The sequence below is a fragment of the Corythoichthys intestinalis genome, chromosome 15, assembly GCF_030265065.1.
Source record: "Corythoichthys intestinalis isolate RoL2023-P3 chromosome 15, ASM3026506v1, whole genome shotgun sequence".
In the NCBI taxonomy this organism is placed as follows: Eukaryota; Metazoa; Chordata; class Actinopteri; order Syngnathiformes; family Syngnathidae; genus Corythoichthys; species Corythoichthys intestinalis.
The window spans coordinates 25,010,180-25,022,727 of NC_080409.1; the positions used below are offsets into that span (position 1 = coordinate 25,010,180).

The 12,548-nt window shown below is 37.2% G+C and overlaps 1 protein-coding gene across 8 annotated transcripts in view; it reads right to left on the minus strand.

Moving 5' to 3' along the window:
- ralgapa1 (Ral GTPase activating protein catalytic subunit alpha 1) overlaps positions 1-12,548 on the minus strand; it is a 148,181-nt gene that overhangs the window by 133,440 nt on the left and 2,193 nt on the right. For all 8 annotated transcript variants that reach the window (XM_057860334.1, XM_057860335.1, XM_057860337.1 and 5 more), the window contains 2 exons: positions 745-855; positions 608-657 (listed from right to left, as the gene is read on the minus strand). In XM_057860334.1, coding sequence (XP_057716317.1) covers positions 608-657; positions 745-855 — 161 coding nt within the window. The remainder of the gene's footprint in view (positions 1-607; positions 658-744; positions 856-12,548) is intronic.

The following is a 12,548-nucleotide window of genomic DNA, read 5'->3' on the forward strand; positions in this document are numbered from 1 at the left end:
ATATGTATATTATTATGAGTAAGATCAACTCCTGACATAATATTTGTACTGATAATACTGTGAGATTTAATTAGATATTCTTTAATAAATTACATAATCGAGATTTGAGGTCTGTGTCAGTGAACAGCCGTGACATTTTTACCCTACTTACACTTATTTCTCTCCATTACCAACCTGAGGCTTTTATAACAAAGTGACTTATTTATGTTTTTCTGGGGGGACTAATGAGCGGTACGTTTTCTCACTAAAAATAAAAAAAAAACGCTTTATTTAATTTAGATTTAAGTGTTTTGTGGTTTCAGACTACCTCCGAGAACACAAATGGGACTTGTGGTGTGTCGCTCCTTCTACAGGTCACTGCACACGGAGGAAGCACTCAGCGTGTTGATGCTAATTTAAATAATGCATATATGTTCGATTAATCTTTTCTGTGTTACATCTCTATGTAAATATCCTACAATAAAACAGGGACACATGAAGCTTATAGTCAGGTGCGAAAATTACGGTAAATACATTCTCAATTGTTTTGAAAACTCACCACTTTGGCCAATCATGGTTAATGCATGCAAGCTACTTTATAAAACAATATACTGTATACGTGCTGTACCTCGAAAATGAAGAGGATTGAGTCCAGTTCCTCTCTCTGAGACTTATGACCTAAAATATGAAAGGAAAAATATTTTATTAATCTTCTTATTTTATGATCATGATCATACTAATTAATAATAATGCATTCGAACCCACCCTTTTGCTTGAGGCTAAGCTCAATGGTGACAAAGTTCTCAAAGAAAACATAGTATATATGGGAGTAATTGTGGTCAAAGAACTGCTTCAGCTCCTGTGGCTCTGCATTTTCTGGAAAATAAATGAAAAACATTAAAAGAAAAAAAAAAAATAGATTATTGAGGGTGATATTCCATTTTCACAGAAACATACAAAATCACTTAAAATTGAAAACCATTTATCCATCCATCATAAATAGACATACTATATACTGACAATAGTGTATCATTTACATCATCAATCAATATCAAGTGTCTTAATTTAGGCGTTCTTCAAGTCACGAGCCATTGCTTGGTCAATTTGTGTGTGTTACAATTTGCAAGCTTTTTTTTTTTTTTTTTTTAAACATATAAAACAAAACTATTCAGCCTCACATATTGTACGTACAGTAGTGGTGTAACGGTACACATAAATCTCGGTTCGGTACATACCTCGGTTTTGAGGTCGCGGTTCGGTTCATTTTCGGTACAGTAAGAAAACAAAATGCAAAATATAAATGTGCTAGTTGTTTATTACACACTTTTGTGCTTTCAACAATAGGAACATTACCCTATACAAAGCTCGAATTCTCAAAAAGTAGCGGGCATTCAATGATAATAATACAACAACAATTTGCCTTTCAGTCCCCACGTATTGGTTTGCTTTCTTTCTGAAAGAAAGAAGAAAAAAGAAGTCCTGTGCTAAAGAGAAAAGCAATCCCAATGACAAAGATTCTAACATGTATTTTACAAATGAAATGCCTCAATGAATCATTTTTTTCTTCTTATGAACGGTTTTCAAAAGCTTTATTGGTGGATTTTCTCAAGTTAAAGCGCCACACAGAAATTAATACATTTAATTGTGTAACCAGGATCTGTGTATTATTCTTATTTAATTGCAGGTGTTTTAGCTCATTTCAATTTATTTTATTTAAATGGGCTATTATTTATTTTATTATGAGTTTATATTTTACAAATGTGATGTAGTAATCATTTATATTGTATATTTTATGTTGTATAACTTTACTTCCTATGTGAATATTAGTCCCTACTTATTTTGTTGCGGTAGGAGGGTTTTGTATGAACACGTGGCCGTGTTGGTTATTATTATAGCAGAGAAGACAGCAGTAAATGAACAAAGACAAGTCAACTGTGCCCCGATCTACCACTCAAGAGATCTGATGGACTCAAAAAGTGGGTTACGATTGCATATTAGTTTGAAAATCGACCGGATCCACCGTATTTTTACACAAGTGACTTCCGGTCTGCCCGATCCTAGCTAGTAGTATTGACGCAGGAGGGCCACGTCTTGCGTCAAATAATAAACTCTGCCGTTCTTTTCGCGTGCGTCGTGTTGAGCCGCTTCTGGGACGCGTCTAACACGCGGCCGCACTGCGACTGGTGTGCATTGGCTGACTGACTTTAACGCCCGCGTTTCACTGCGTTCTCGCGGCAGCCACGTTGTCACGCCGTTGACGTTTTTGGGTTATATACTGTCCTAACGTTTTGGTCCTCATTATAGTAGAGAAGACTGAGTAAATATAATCTACACAAAGAAAATGTAACCCGATCGACTCACAGCCTCGAAAAGTAAGGGTTACATTACGTCAGAAACTCGTTCGGTACGTCTCCGTTCCGAACCGAGCACCCCGTACCGAAACGGTTCAATGCAAATACATGTACCGTTACACCCTTAATGTACAGCATATCACCCTTAAGTGTTGTCCTTGTTTACTATAAACATAGTGCACTTACATTATGTAGCACTTAAACTACACTGTAAATGCTAACATTCAAATTAATTAAATGTGATAAGTGAACTAAACTCAATTTTCATCAACCTGTTGTGAACACTACTTTTAAATAAGTAAGTAGTAATTTGGGGTTGGAGAACTTGCTTAACTTGATATATCCCAGTTAAGTCAAATTAGAAAAAATAATTTCTTGTACCCAGTGTCCTTTGGGCGTTCTATCAGACATGCGCAGATCTGCCCTGCCCACTTTCGCGCTCTTTCCAACACCTTTCTCAGTTATTTTCGCCATTGTGGGTTTACTTGTCCTCAGCACACTGATTTGGTAAGTACATATTTTACTCTTTTGTAAACCGTCGATTTGTCTTGTTGTAGTGTAGTAGCCTGTGTGCTGCCAGGGAGGAGAAGTGTCAATTACATCAAATATCACCGCTAGCAAGCATGCTATATGACCGTGACAGTAACCTCATCATTTTCAGAAACAAATGTAGACTACAGTTTATGGTAGACTCCCATTTTATGCCGGCCGGCGTTTTGAATTCTTGACAGACGGGGCTCGTAACGTTTTTAGGCGATGGGAGAGGTTTTTAAAACCGATTTAAAACAGTTACCGAGCGGTTTTAAGTTGGCTAGACCGAGGGGAGGTTCGCTTCCTGTTTTAAAAATAAAAACACTAATTCTATCGTTAGCGGGTGTTTTATTTTGTGAAACTAACAGGAAGTGCCTTAATCACTACGGCTAGCTTGAGTAGCGCCGAATTTGCACGTTGTGGATCTAAACGGCTACTTTCTCGCGTAAAAATGTTAGAAATGTCGATAAAGTGATTTATTTACAGTGTTAGTGCTAGAATTAAGTCAGCTTCAGCCTGTCTATTTCGGCTCAGGTAAGAGCTAAATGCACAGTCAGACCTTATGTGCGCCAACGTAATCGGTTCTTGCGTTGGAGCAGGGGTCCCCAAACTACGGCCCGCGGGCCGGCCGGATACGGCCCGCCTCCACAATTGGTCCGGCCCCCTGAACCCCCCCCCCCCCCCCCAATAGTGTTATTATTTCCTGGCTTTTTTCTGTGAAGAACCCAGACAGGGTTATTTGGTTATTATCTATTTAATTAATTGTGTTATTATTATTCATTATTATATGATATTATATTATGTTATAATTATTTTTATTTTATTTTGTTCCAAGAAGAATTCAGAAAGGGTTATTTAATTATGGCTTTCTGAAAAACAATAATTTTTTTACATTTAGGCACTGCTGCAATCGTCACACTTTTTCTGTTACAAACTGACCAGGCCCCTCATCAGAGAAGGGAAAAGTCATGTGGCCTTCACAGTAAAAGGTTTGGGGACCCCTGCTTTAGAGTGTTTGTCATCTGCCCTTCCATTTGCTTTTCTTCATGTGCAGTGCTCCCCCTCCATGTTTGATCAAACTGCACTGATAATTTGAAATTGTTTTAAAATGCATTAATCGCAAAAATCAGAGGACTAGATCACATTTCCCCCTGTTATTTCACCACTTTAACTTTGGTCTAACCTAATATAGGAATACAGATAGAAAGAGTGCAGAGATCACACTCGACGCCATAACAACCTGGTGTGTTTAAGGTTGGTCATTTATGTGCCTATATTTTGAAATTGTTGCCTTAATTTTGTGTTCTTTTTCACCATCCCCCAATCAGGCTGAAGCAAATGGTCAAAAGTCCACACATACCTCAGTCTCAGCAATTACAGGTATGTTTCATACACTGATCAATGAATCATTTAATATTTGTATTTGTTTCATGGGTTGGGATAACAAACATGCATTAATGTTTTTACAGATGGATTAAGAAATTAATTGTACATCTCAATTTGAATGTTCAAAAATAATCAATTACATTAATTTAAAAAAAACTCATTGTTAAACATTTTAGTTTGTGAATATTAAAATAATTTATTGCAGATTTTAATTTGTGGTTATAAATAATTGGACATTTTAATTTGTGACTGTTAAGAAAAAATTTAACTTTTTTTTCTAACAAGTTCTCAATGCTGAAATTATCATGTCTTTTCAGGTCAACCAAAGCAGTATTCTCTAATGCAGTGGACTTTGCAAGTACTGCACATTTTCTGCTGAAAAGAGCGTACTTGCTTAAGCATTACCGCTTAAAACATGGATACCACACTCGGACATCCCAACTCCCATGTCTTCATAAGGACTGCCTCTGCACATTTAAATCTTTTAATGCACTCAAAGTACACCTATCGACATGGCACTCTCAAAAAGATGCAGGCAAAAGTGGAGAAACTGCATTTGACCGTCAGTTGTGCAACTTTGTGGAGCCCTGCTCAGAAGCAGACTTCTTTACCCATTTGTCTCAAATATTTTTTCACATTCAAACCTTTTTTTCTACAATTGTTTTTTTTTTTTTTTTTTTTTAATTGAAGTGATTTTATTTTGAAAATATACATTTTTTGTTTGAAGCAACTTATTTTTGGATTGAATAATAAAGACACAAATGTCCTAGCCAAAATGTGGTCCAAACGCAGAATTACATCAATCAAAAAAGTTGTTTCAATAAAAAAAAAAAGAATTAAATTTTAAAAAAAAAATTTCAATCAAAAATAGTTTTCAAACATATTTTTTGACTTACAAATTTATTTTTGCATTCAAACAAATTTTTTTGATTGACATGACTTTTTCTTTGATTGAAAAAAAATATATATATATACTAATGAAATATTTTTGAATAGAAATTACTTTTTTTTTTTTTTTTTTTTTTTTTTGAGGAAAAAGCTTAATATGAAATTAGAATTTGAATAAAAATATGACACATATTCTTGGTAAGATTTTAGGTTTCTCAGGTGTATAACTCCAGTACACGTTTTGCATTTACTCTTTTAGTGATGTGAAAAAAACAAAGTATCTTGTTTACTGTATCAGGTGTTAAAGTGAAATTTGAATTTGAACTGAGTTGTGTGTTTTAAAAGGAGTTCTGTATTTTTATGTTTATTTTATCACTGCTGCACAGTTTAAACCATGGCACAATGTTGATTGTAGTTCCAGTTTTGATCACTAATATTGTTGGACAAATCAGAACTGTTAGCTTTACCAGAGCTCAAGCTCATGTTGTAATGGGAAACTAGTTTGACGCCATGTCTTCAATGCTGAGTTAATGTCCTGAAATTATGATAATAGGATCTCGCCTGTTAGTCTTTGGAAATTACAGGATAGGAGTGGACATTGATGCAGTTCAGGTATTATTCAGTAATTTCTGTAGCAAAAGGTTATTTTAGGTACTTATACTTTGTATGAGGTGCAAAATGTTTGCAAAAGTAGGTTTATAATTAATCCACTGATTGTTCATTGATACTGAGCATTAACCAAACACCGTTCAGCCTGCCAGGAGCCAGTGTCTCTCATTAAATGCACTTTTGAGCATTTTAAAGTAAATTTTAATTCCATTGAATTAATCCAATGAGTGTTCTCCATTTATTGTGTTTTGGGGGTCATTACTGTTAGATAATGTGTTTTTAATGAAATTAGTATGTGCAGATGTAATTTCTATTGTGGAATTCTTTTAGGTCAAGAAAATTAAGTTGACCTGAATATGATGGGAGTACTGTACACTCAAAATAAACAAGTTACTGTAATCCAGTTATTTTAGTTAGTTTGAGTACTGCCAACTCAATAAAAACAAGTGACTATAATCCAAATTTTTTAAGTTAATTTGAGTACTGCCAACTCACAATAATTAAGTTAATCAAATCTAATTCATCTAAGTCAACATAAATTAATTTTTTTAAGGCAGCAAGTTTGCATATATTTTTTTAGTAAAGTCAACTTTTAATATTTTACAGTGTAGCTTATATATTAATCAAACGCTTCTTACAGAGGCTACAGTACAGTTCATTCCGTACAAATTCATGCACCAGTGTGCAGTGCTGTTGTCATTCATAATGCTTCCAGGCCCAGTTGGAGCAATTTAGAGTTCAGTGTCTTGCCCAACAGACAGCAGATTATTAAATAGCTGACCCTTTAGTTACTGTACGACCCACTATACCAAATGCGTATTTAGTGATGCCAAATATTGCCATTAGTTTACTCAACAACCAGAATGCACAAAAAAGAATCAAACATTCTGAATTTCTTAAAATTGCATACCTTATACAATAGGATCCCCAAGGACCAGCTTTCTCCAACTATGACTTGAAATCTACACTGGCCCAAGATTCAGCCTCTTTAAATCAACAGCTCCAGAAAATACTTCATCAAGGGCAAAAGGTAAGCAGAGTGGCACTGATTTTTTTTCTAAGTATTATGTGGTAAATAAAAAGGTTTCCTTGTGAGAAGTGTGCCAATATTAACATGCAGAAAGAATTCTTTTAGGATATGATGGGCGATACCCAGCGGTGAGTAGAGTAGTCAAAACCTTTAGTCAAGTAAGAGTAGCCTTACTTTAAAATAATATTACTAAAGTAAAAGTAGTCATCCGAAAAATGCACGCAAGTACAAGTAAAAAAGTATTTGGTGGAAAGAATACTCCAGTATTGAGTAACAATGTGAGTGACTGCTTACAATGTTTGTTTAAACAATGGTGGGGGGTTTTCTCAGCACAAATTTATCTATATGAACTGCTATTATACTACGCTACAACCTATTACATAACCACATTAAGCCAAAGAAACAAACCAAAAAAATAATTGAATTCCGACGAGAGAAATAAAACCAGAGAACTAAAGCATCATTCCTCCAAAGAGCATGAGTGCCCTCTAGTGGAGAAAACATATTTGCTATTATGAACTTGAAAGGATCATATCTCCGGTTTTCCGTGGTCAATCTGTGCCAAATAAATCCACTTTCAGGTCACATTGAAGGCAGCGCTCTAAGTCAAAATACTTAATTTTTTACGGTGCTTTAAAGACGCCACATAATTGAACTCTAGAAAGGCAAACTCGAGTCTGATTGGTGTAATGGACTCATGTGATTATTGTTGTGACGTCCTGTTGGTGAAACTGGTAGAGCCATTGTTGGCATCTCTGGCAAAAAAAAAACTAAAATCTAATATGTAGAATAAAGAGGAAAAATGTAACGACTAGTGTAGCCCAAAATAGCGGCGTAAGAGCAGTGTTTCTTCTTCACAAATCTACTCAAGTAAAAAGTATGGCTTAGTAAAACTACTCTTAAAAGAACCGTATTGGCTAGAATATAAGACGGCACTGATCATAAGATGACCCCCTCTTTTTCAAGACTCAAGTTTGAAAAAAGGCTTTTTGAACACCAAATTAATTTTTATACAGAAAATAATTACAGTACATCCGAAACAAATGATTATAACAATATATTTGAGAGAAAAAACATGTAATTTTGCCTCATTCAAATCTTAATATCTGAACATTTAAATATGTAAACTAAAATGCAATCACATTCGTAAATGAATGGCTTCTGGTTTTTGAAATGTAAATAAACCAATCTAAAAACAAAACTAATAAAACAAAATTGCAATAACTGCATTAACCATCAAAGTAAAGTCTAACTGTAACTGTAGTCTTGAAACAAATCTGAATAAGGAAAAACATTGCAATAAAGTAATGCAAACTGGTTAAACTTGATAGCAGCTGAGATCTGTCATGACAGAACATCGCTTCAATGATATCTGGCGATGACCAGTGTTGGGCACATTACTTTAAAAAAAGTAATTAGCTATAGTTACTCACTACTTCTTCCAAAAAGTAACTGCGTTAGTAACTGAATTACTCTAAAGTAAAAGTTACCAAGGAAAATAACTATTTCCGTTACTTTAAAAAGAAGTTGTTGTATGTCAAAGAATTTGAAATTTTCTGAGCAGTATTCGAGTCAGTTGAATAGAGAAGAACAGACAAGTAGTTGTGTTATTGAACCTTGTAATATTTATTGCACCTCTCCAGCAACAGATTTATCCTACATTTGAAGTGCAACAAAAATAAACAGATTTGAATTGCTTACCACAGATGTCGACAAAAGCTTTGCCCCGGGACATAAATGAGACTTTACATGCACGTTCTTTCCTTTAATTTCGACCAACTTGAAATAGTGTTTATATCTCCACCTCGTAAAGGACAAATTTTCCTCTGAATGCTCTGCCATCATATCCCTCTGCATCTGTTTTGCGTGTGTGTGTTTACCGCACGCGCTGTTCCGGTTTGTGTGTGAAAACACCGGCTCTGGAGTACGTGCGCTACAGTGATCCCTCGCTACTTCGCGCTTCGAATTTCAGTTTCAGTCTATCGCGGTTTTTTTTTTTCAGTCAAAAAAAAAGTATATTCATGCATAAAAATGTAAAATAATGGAGAAAATATGTGTAAAATCGGCCCCTTCCCTCACAGAAGGCAAGGAGAGCCCACCCAACTCATATTCCACCGCTCTGATTCGGTGGCCAGCATCACTCGGGAATATCGCAAGCTGATTGGCCGAGATGTTTAACCTTGCTGCTATCGAAGGAAAATGGCTCCAAAGCGTCCTCCGCCTGTTCAATCCTCTAGCGATTCAAGAAGAAAAGAAAAATGATGACGGTGCACGAGGAAGTTCAATTACTGGACATGCTTAAAGTTGGCCACAGCTACGTGTCTGTTGCACGCCATTACGCACTAAACGAATCAACCGTTCGTTACATAAAAAAAGACGAGGCGAAAATCCAAAAGACCGCCTCAATGTCATTTTCCAGGGGCACTAAGCAAGTCGTGACTCCTCGCAACAAGACGATTGTAAAAATGGAAAATGCACTAACAGTGTGGATATCGGACTGTCGGGAAAAGAAGGTGAGTTTCGATACAAACATGATTCGGGCAAAAGCCAAAGCGCTGTATGATAGCCTCATTCCTGAAGGAGAGTTGAATGAAGGTGGCGGTGATGCCGACTATGACAAAGATGAACCACAGCCTAGTACCGGTGCTTCAAGTGAAGAAAATTGTGGTTTTGTTGCCAGCAAGGGCTGGTTCGAAAAATTCAAAAGAGGTTTGGACTTCGCAGCGTTACGTTGCATGGGAGGCCTCCTCGGCGGACGATGACGCAGCTGTTCGTTACGTTGAGGACTAATTTCCCAAATTAATTGAAGAGGGTGGCTATCTCCCGGAGCAGGTGTTTAACATGGACGAGACTGGCCTTTTTTGGAAGAGGATGCCATCCAGGACGTTCCTTTTTAAGGAAGAAGTGAAGAGGCGAGGCTTTAAAGTGCATGTGACACGAAAAAGCATGTTTATTTCATAATACACGCGGTATTTTATGCTCCTGAATGATATGGACCACTTGGATGTGTGTGGAAGCGATCACTATATTTATGTAGTTTTTTTAATCCCGCGCCATGAAAATGAGTGACTTCCGGCTTCGGTCTTGCATTGAGGAGGAGGGCGCTGTGACGTGTACGGGTGAAGGCGTCCTCTTCACTAAACAGCCGTACTGTTGTGTATGAGGACTAAGGATTCAGCTGATTTTGCGGATTAATAACGTTTATTTTTCGCATCACGCCAGCCAAACGGCTGCAGAAAAATCTTGCTTTATGAGGGAGAGGCGTGTGCGCCTTTTTGGAGTTTCAAACGGTTCCCATTCACCGTGGATATTGGACCATTGGACTTACGAGGAAGTGAGTAAACATATTGTTTTGTATTATGTCAAATACGAATACAGCGATTACAAAGTAAACAATACAAACTTTCTTTAAATAAAGGACTAGTTACGCTTGATCATTGATAGGCATATAAAAAGCTCTCCTCATACACATTAGCTGCACGTTAGCTGCACAACAACTGCAGCCGCCCTCCTCCAACGGGAACGAACTGTAAATTGCTCTCCACCGGGCGGTTTGCCGATCCACAAAGTCAATTGACAACCCAGTCGTCATGTCAAATAATCCGGGCTAGTTATGTGTGATTTTCCACTTCGAAGACTTTGAAACATCACTCAGTTTGGGTTAGCATGTCGGCTAGCTGTCACGCCTCTTGGTTTGTTTACATTCTCCGAAGCCGGGGAAGGGAAATGACATATGTCTGATTTAGGTGTCATAAAATATCGTTCGGGAGGTGCGACAGTAAAGGCGAAGTCGACAGTTTTGACCATTATGGAGTAATTTTGCCATGTCGTCCTGAATAAGTGCATTTTTATTATTTCATATTCCATTTAGCACAAGACTGTTATTTGTCATGACCATGCCATTTATTTAGCAGTTGGGGAAAATACTTGGATAAAAAGAATATCCTGTAAAAATATTGAAGTAAAGAGACAGAAACAATGACATTTTGCAGCTCTCTTCGTCGTGTTTTCCTCGTTGTTGTGAATAGTTCCCCCTCGACGGGCTGACTGGTCCTTCTCAAGCCATTTATTTAGCTATTGGGGAAAAATACTTGGATACAGAGAATATCCTGTAAAAATATTGGAGTAGAGAGACTGAAACAATGACATTTTGCGGCTCTCTTCGTCGCGTTTTCCTCGCTCTGAATAATTCCCGCTCAATGGGCTGAATAGTAAAACCGATGAGCCCAGTCTCCCGCTGACATCATCCACCTGTTGGGGACGCTAGAGCTCTATAATGGTAGGCGTGGCAGATTAAAAGACTAATTTCTCGTCATCTGCGCTTTGCTAAATTGTTGTATATAGTCGAATCGTCTCAAAATATGATTCTAATAATGCTATTTAAGACTTTTTTTCTCATGTCGTATAGTCTTTAAGGTCCACAAAGATCGCCTGACTCTCATCATGTGTGGGAATGCTGCGAGATTCATGCTCAACCCCTCCTTAATTTACAAGACCCAGAAACCTCACGCTTTGAAGAACAAAAACAAATCCTTGCTGCCTGTCTACTCTTCTCAATAAATCATCTTTATCTTCATATCCGTTGTTCTGGAGTGTTTTCTTCATTTATCAAGATCAGCAGTGTGGTGAATACATTTTATTCATCCTATGCATGTTATTGTATATTAATATTGGATTTACTTTTCAAACTAGTGTACTGTATACACAAAAAATATATAAAGAATGTAATATACAATTCTCCTGTATCCAAGCAGCTGAACAGGACAGGTTTAAAAAAATAAAAAAATAAATTGTGGTGGGGGGGGTCGCTACTTCGCGGTTTTTCACTTATCGCGGTTGGTTCTGGTCCTCATTAACCGCGAAAAACGAGTGATCACTGTATTAGGCTCAAGCGTTTACGTCACAGAATGGGGGATTACGTGAGATTTGACAACAACACAGCCATATTGGAAGCAGGTCTGGCTCGCGGGGCATTAAACGTTAACTTGCCAGTTCGATAAAGAGACAAACTCGTTACTAAGGCGAAGAACAGATATGTGATCAAACTTAAGGATGTGAACAATGTTGAACCTTACTAGGAAGCCGAAGACAAATGGAGTAAAGATGTCGACGTGCTTCCACAATTACGTGAAATTGACATTCTGCTGTGTTTATTGTTTGTTGTATGTTACTAAACTCATCAGCGATTCCGAAATTACAATCGCTACAAAGCTACGAACAGTTTTGCTGCGGATGGGTGCAGGACCTGCACATTATGACCGTATCAAACGGCAACTCCATCGTTCTTGCAAAGGTAGGCTATGTGTGTTTACTATTTTCATTGCCATGAACCTGAACACACACAAAGTCTTGGATGACAAATAAACAGGGCAGAGTAGGCTCGCTACGGCTGGTAGTTTCTTCAATTTATTCAAAGTAAGTAACGCATCGCTTTTGACCGTCAGTAACGGTAACGGCGTTGTAACGACGGAAAAAATAATTAGTTAGATGTCCACGTTACTCAAAAAATAATGCCCTTATGTAACGTGGTTGGCGTTATTCCCAACACTGGTCATGACAGAACATCGCTTCAATGATATCTGGCGCCATCTAGCATCGTGAATGGGTATAATGTCGAGGCCGCGAATATAAGACGAACCCCTCTTTTTCATTCTTATTTCAATGCAAAAAACACCGTCTTATATTCGGGCCAATATGGTACATTTTTCTCAAAAAGTTACTCAAGTAAATGTAACGGAGTAAATGTAATGCATTACTACCTGCCTGATGTTAGA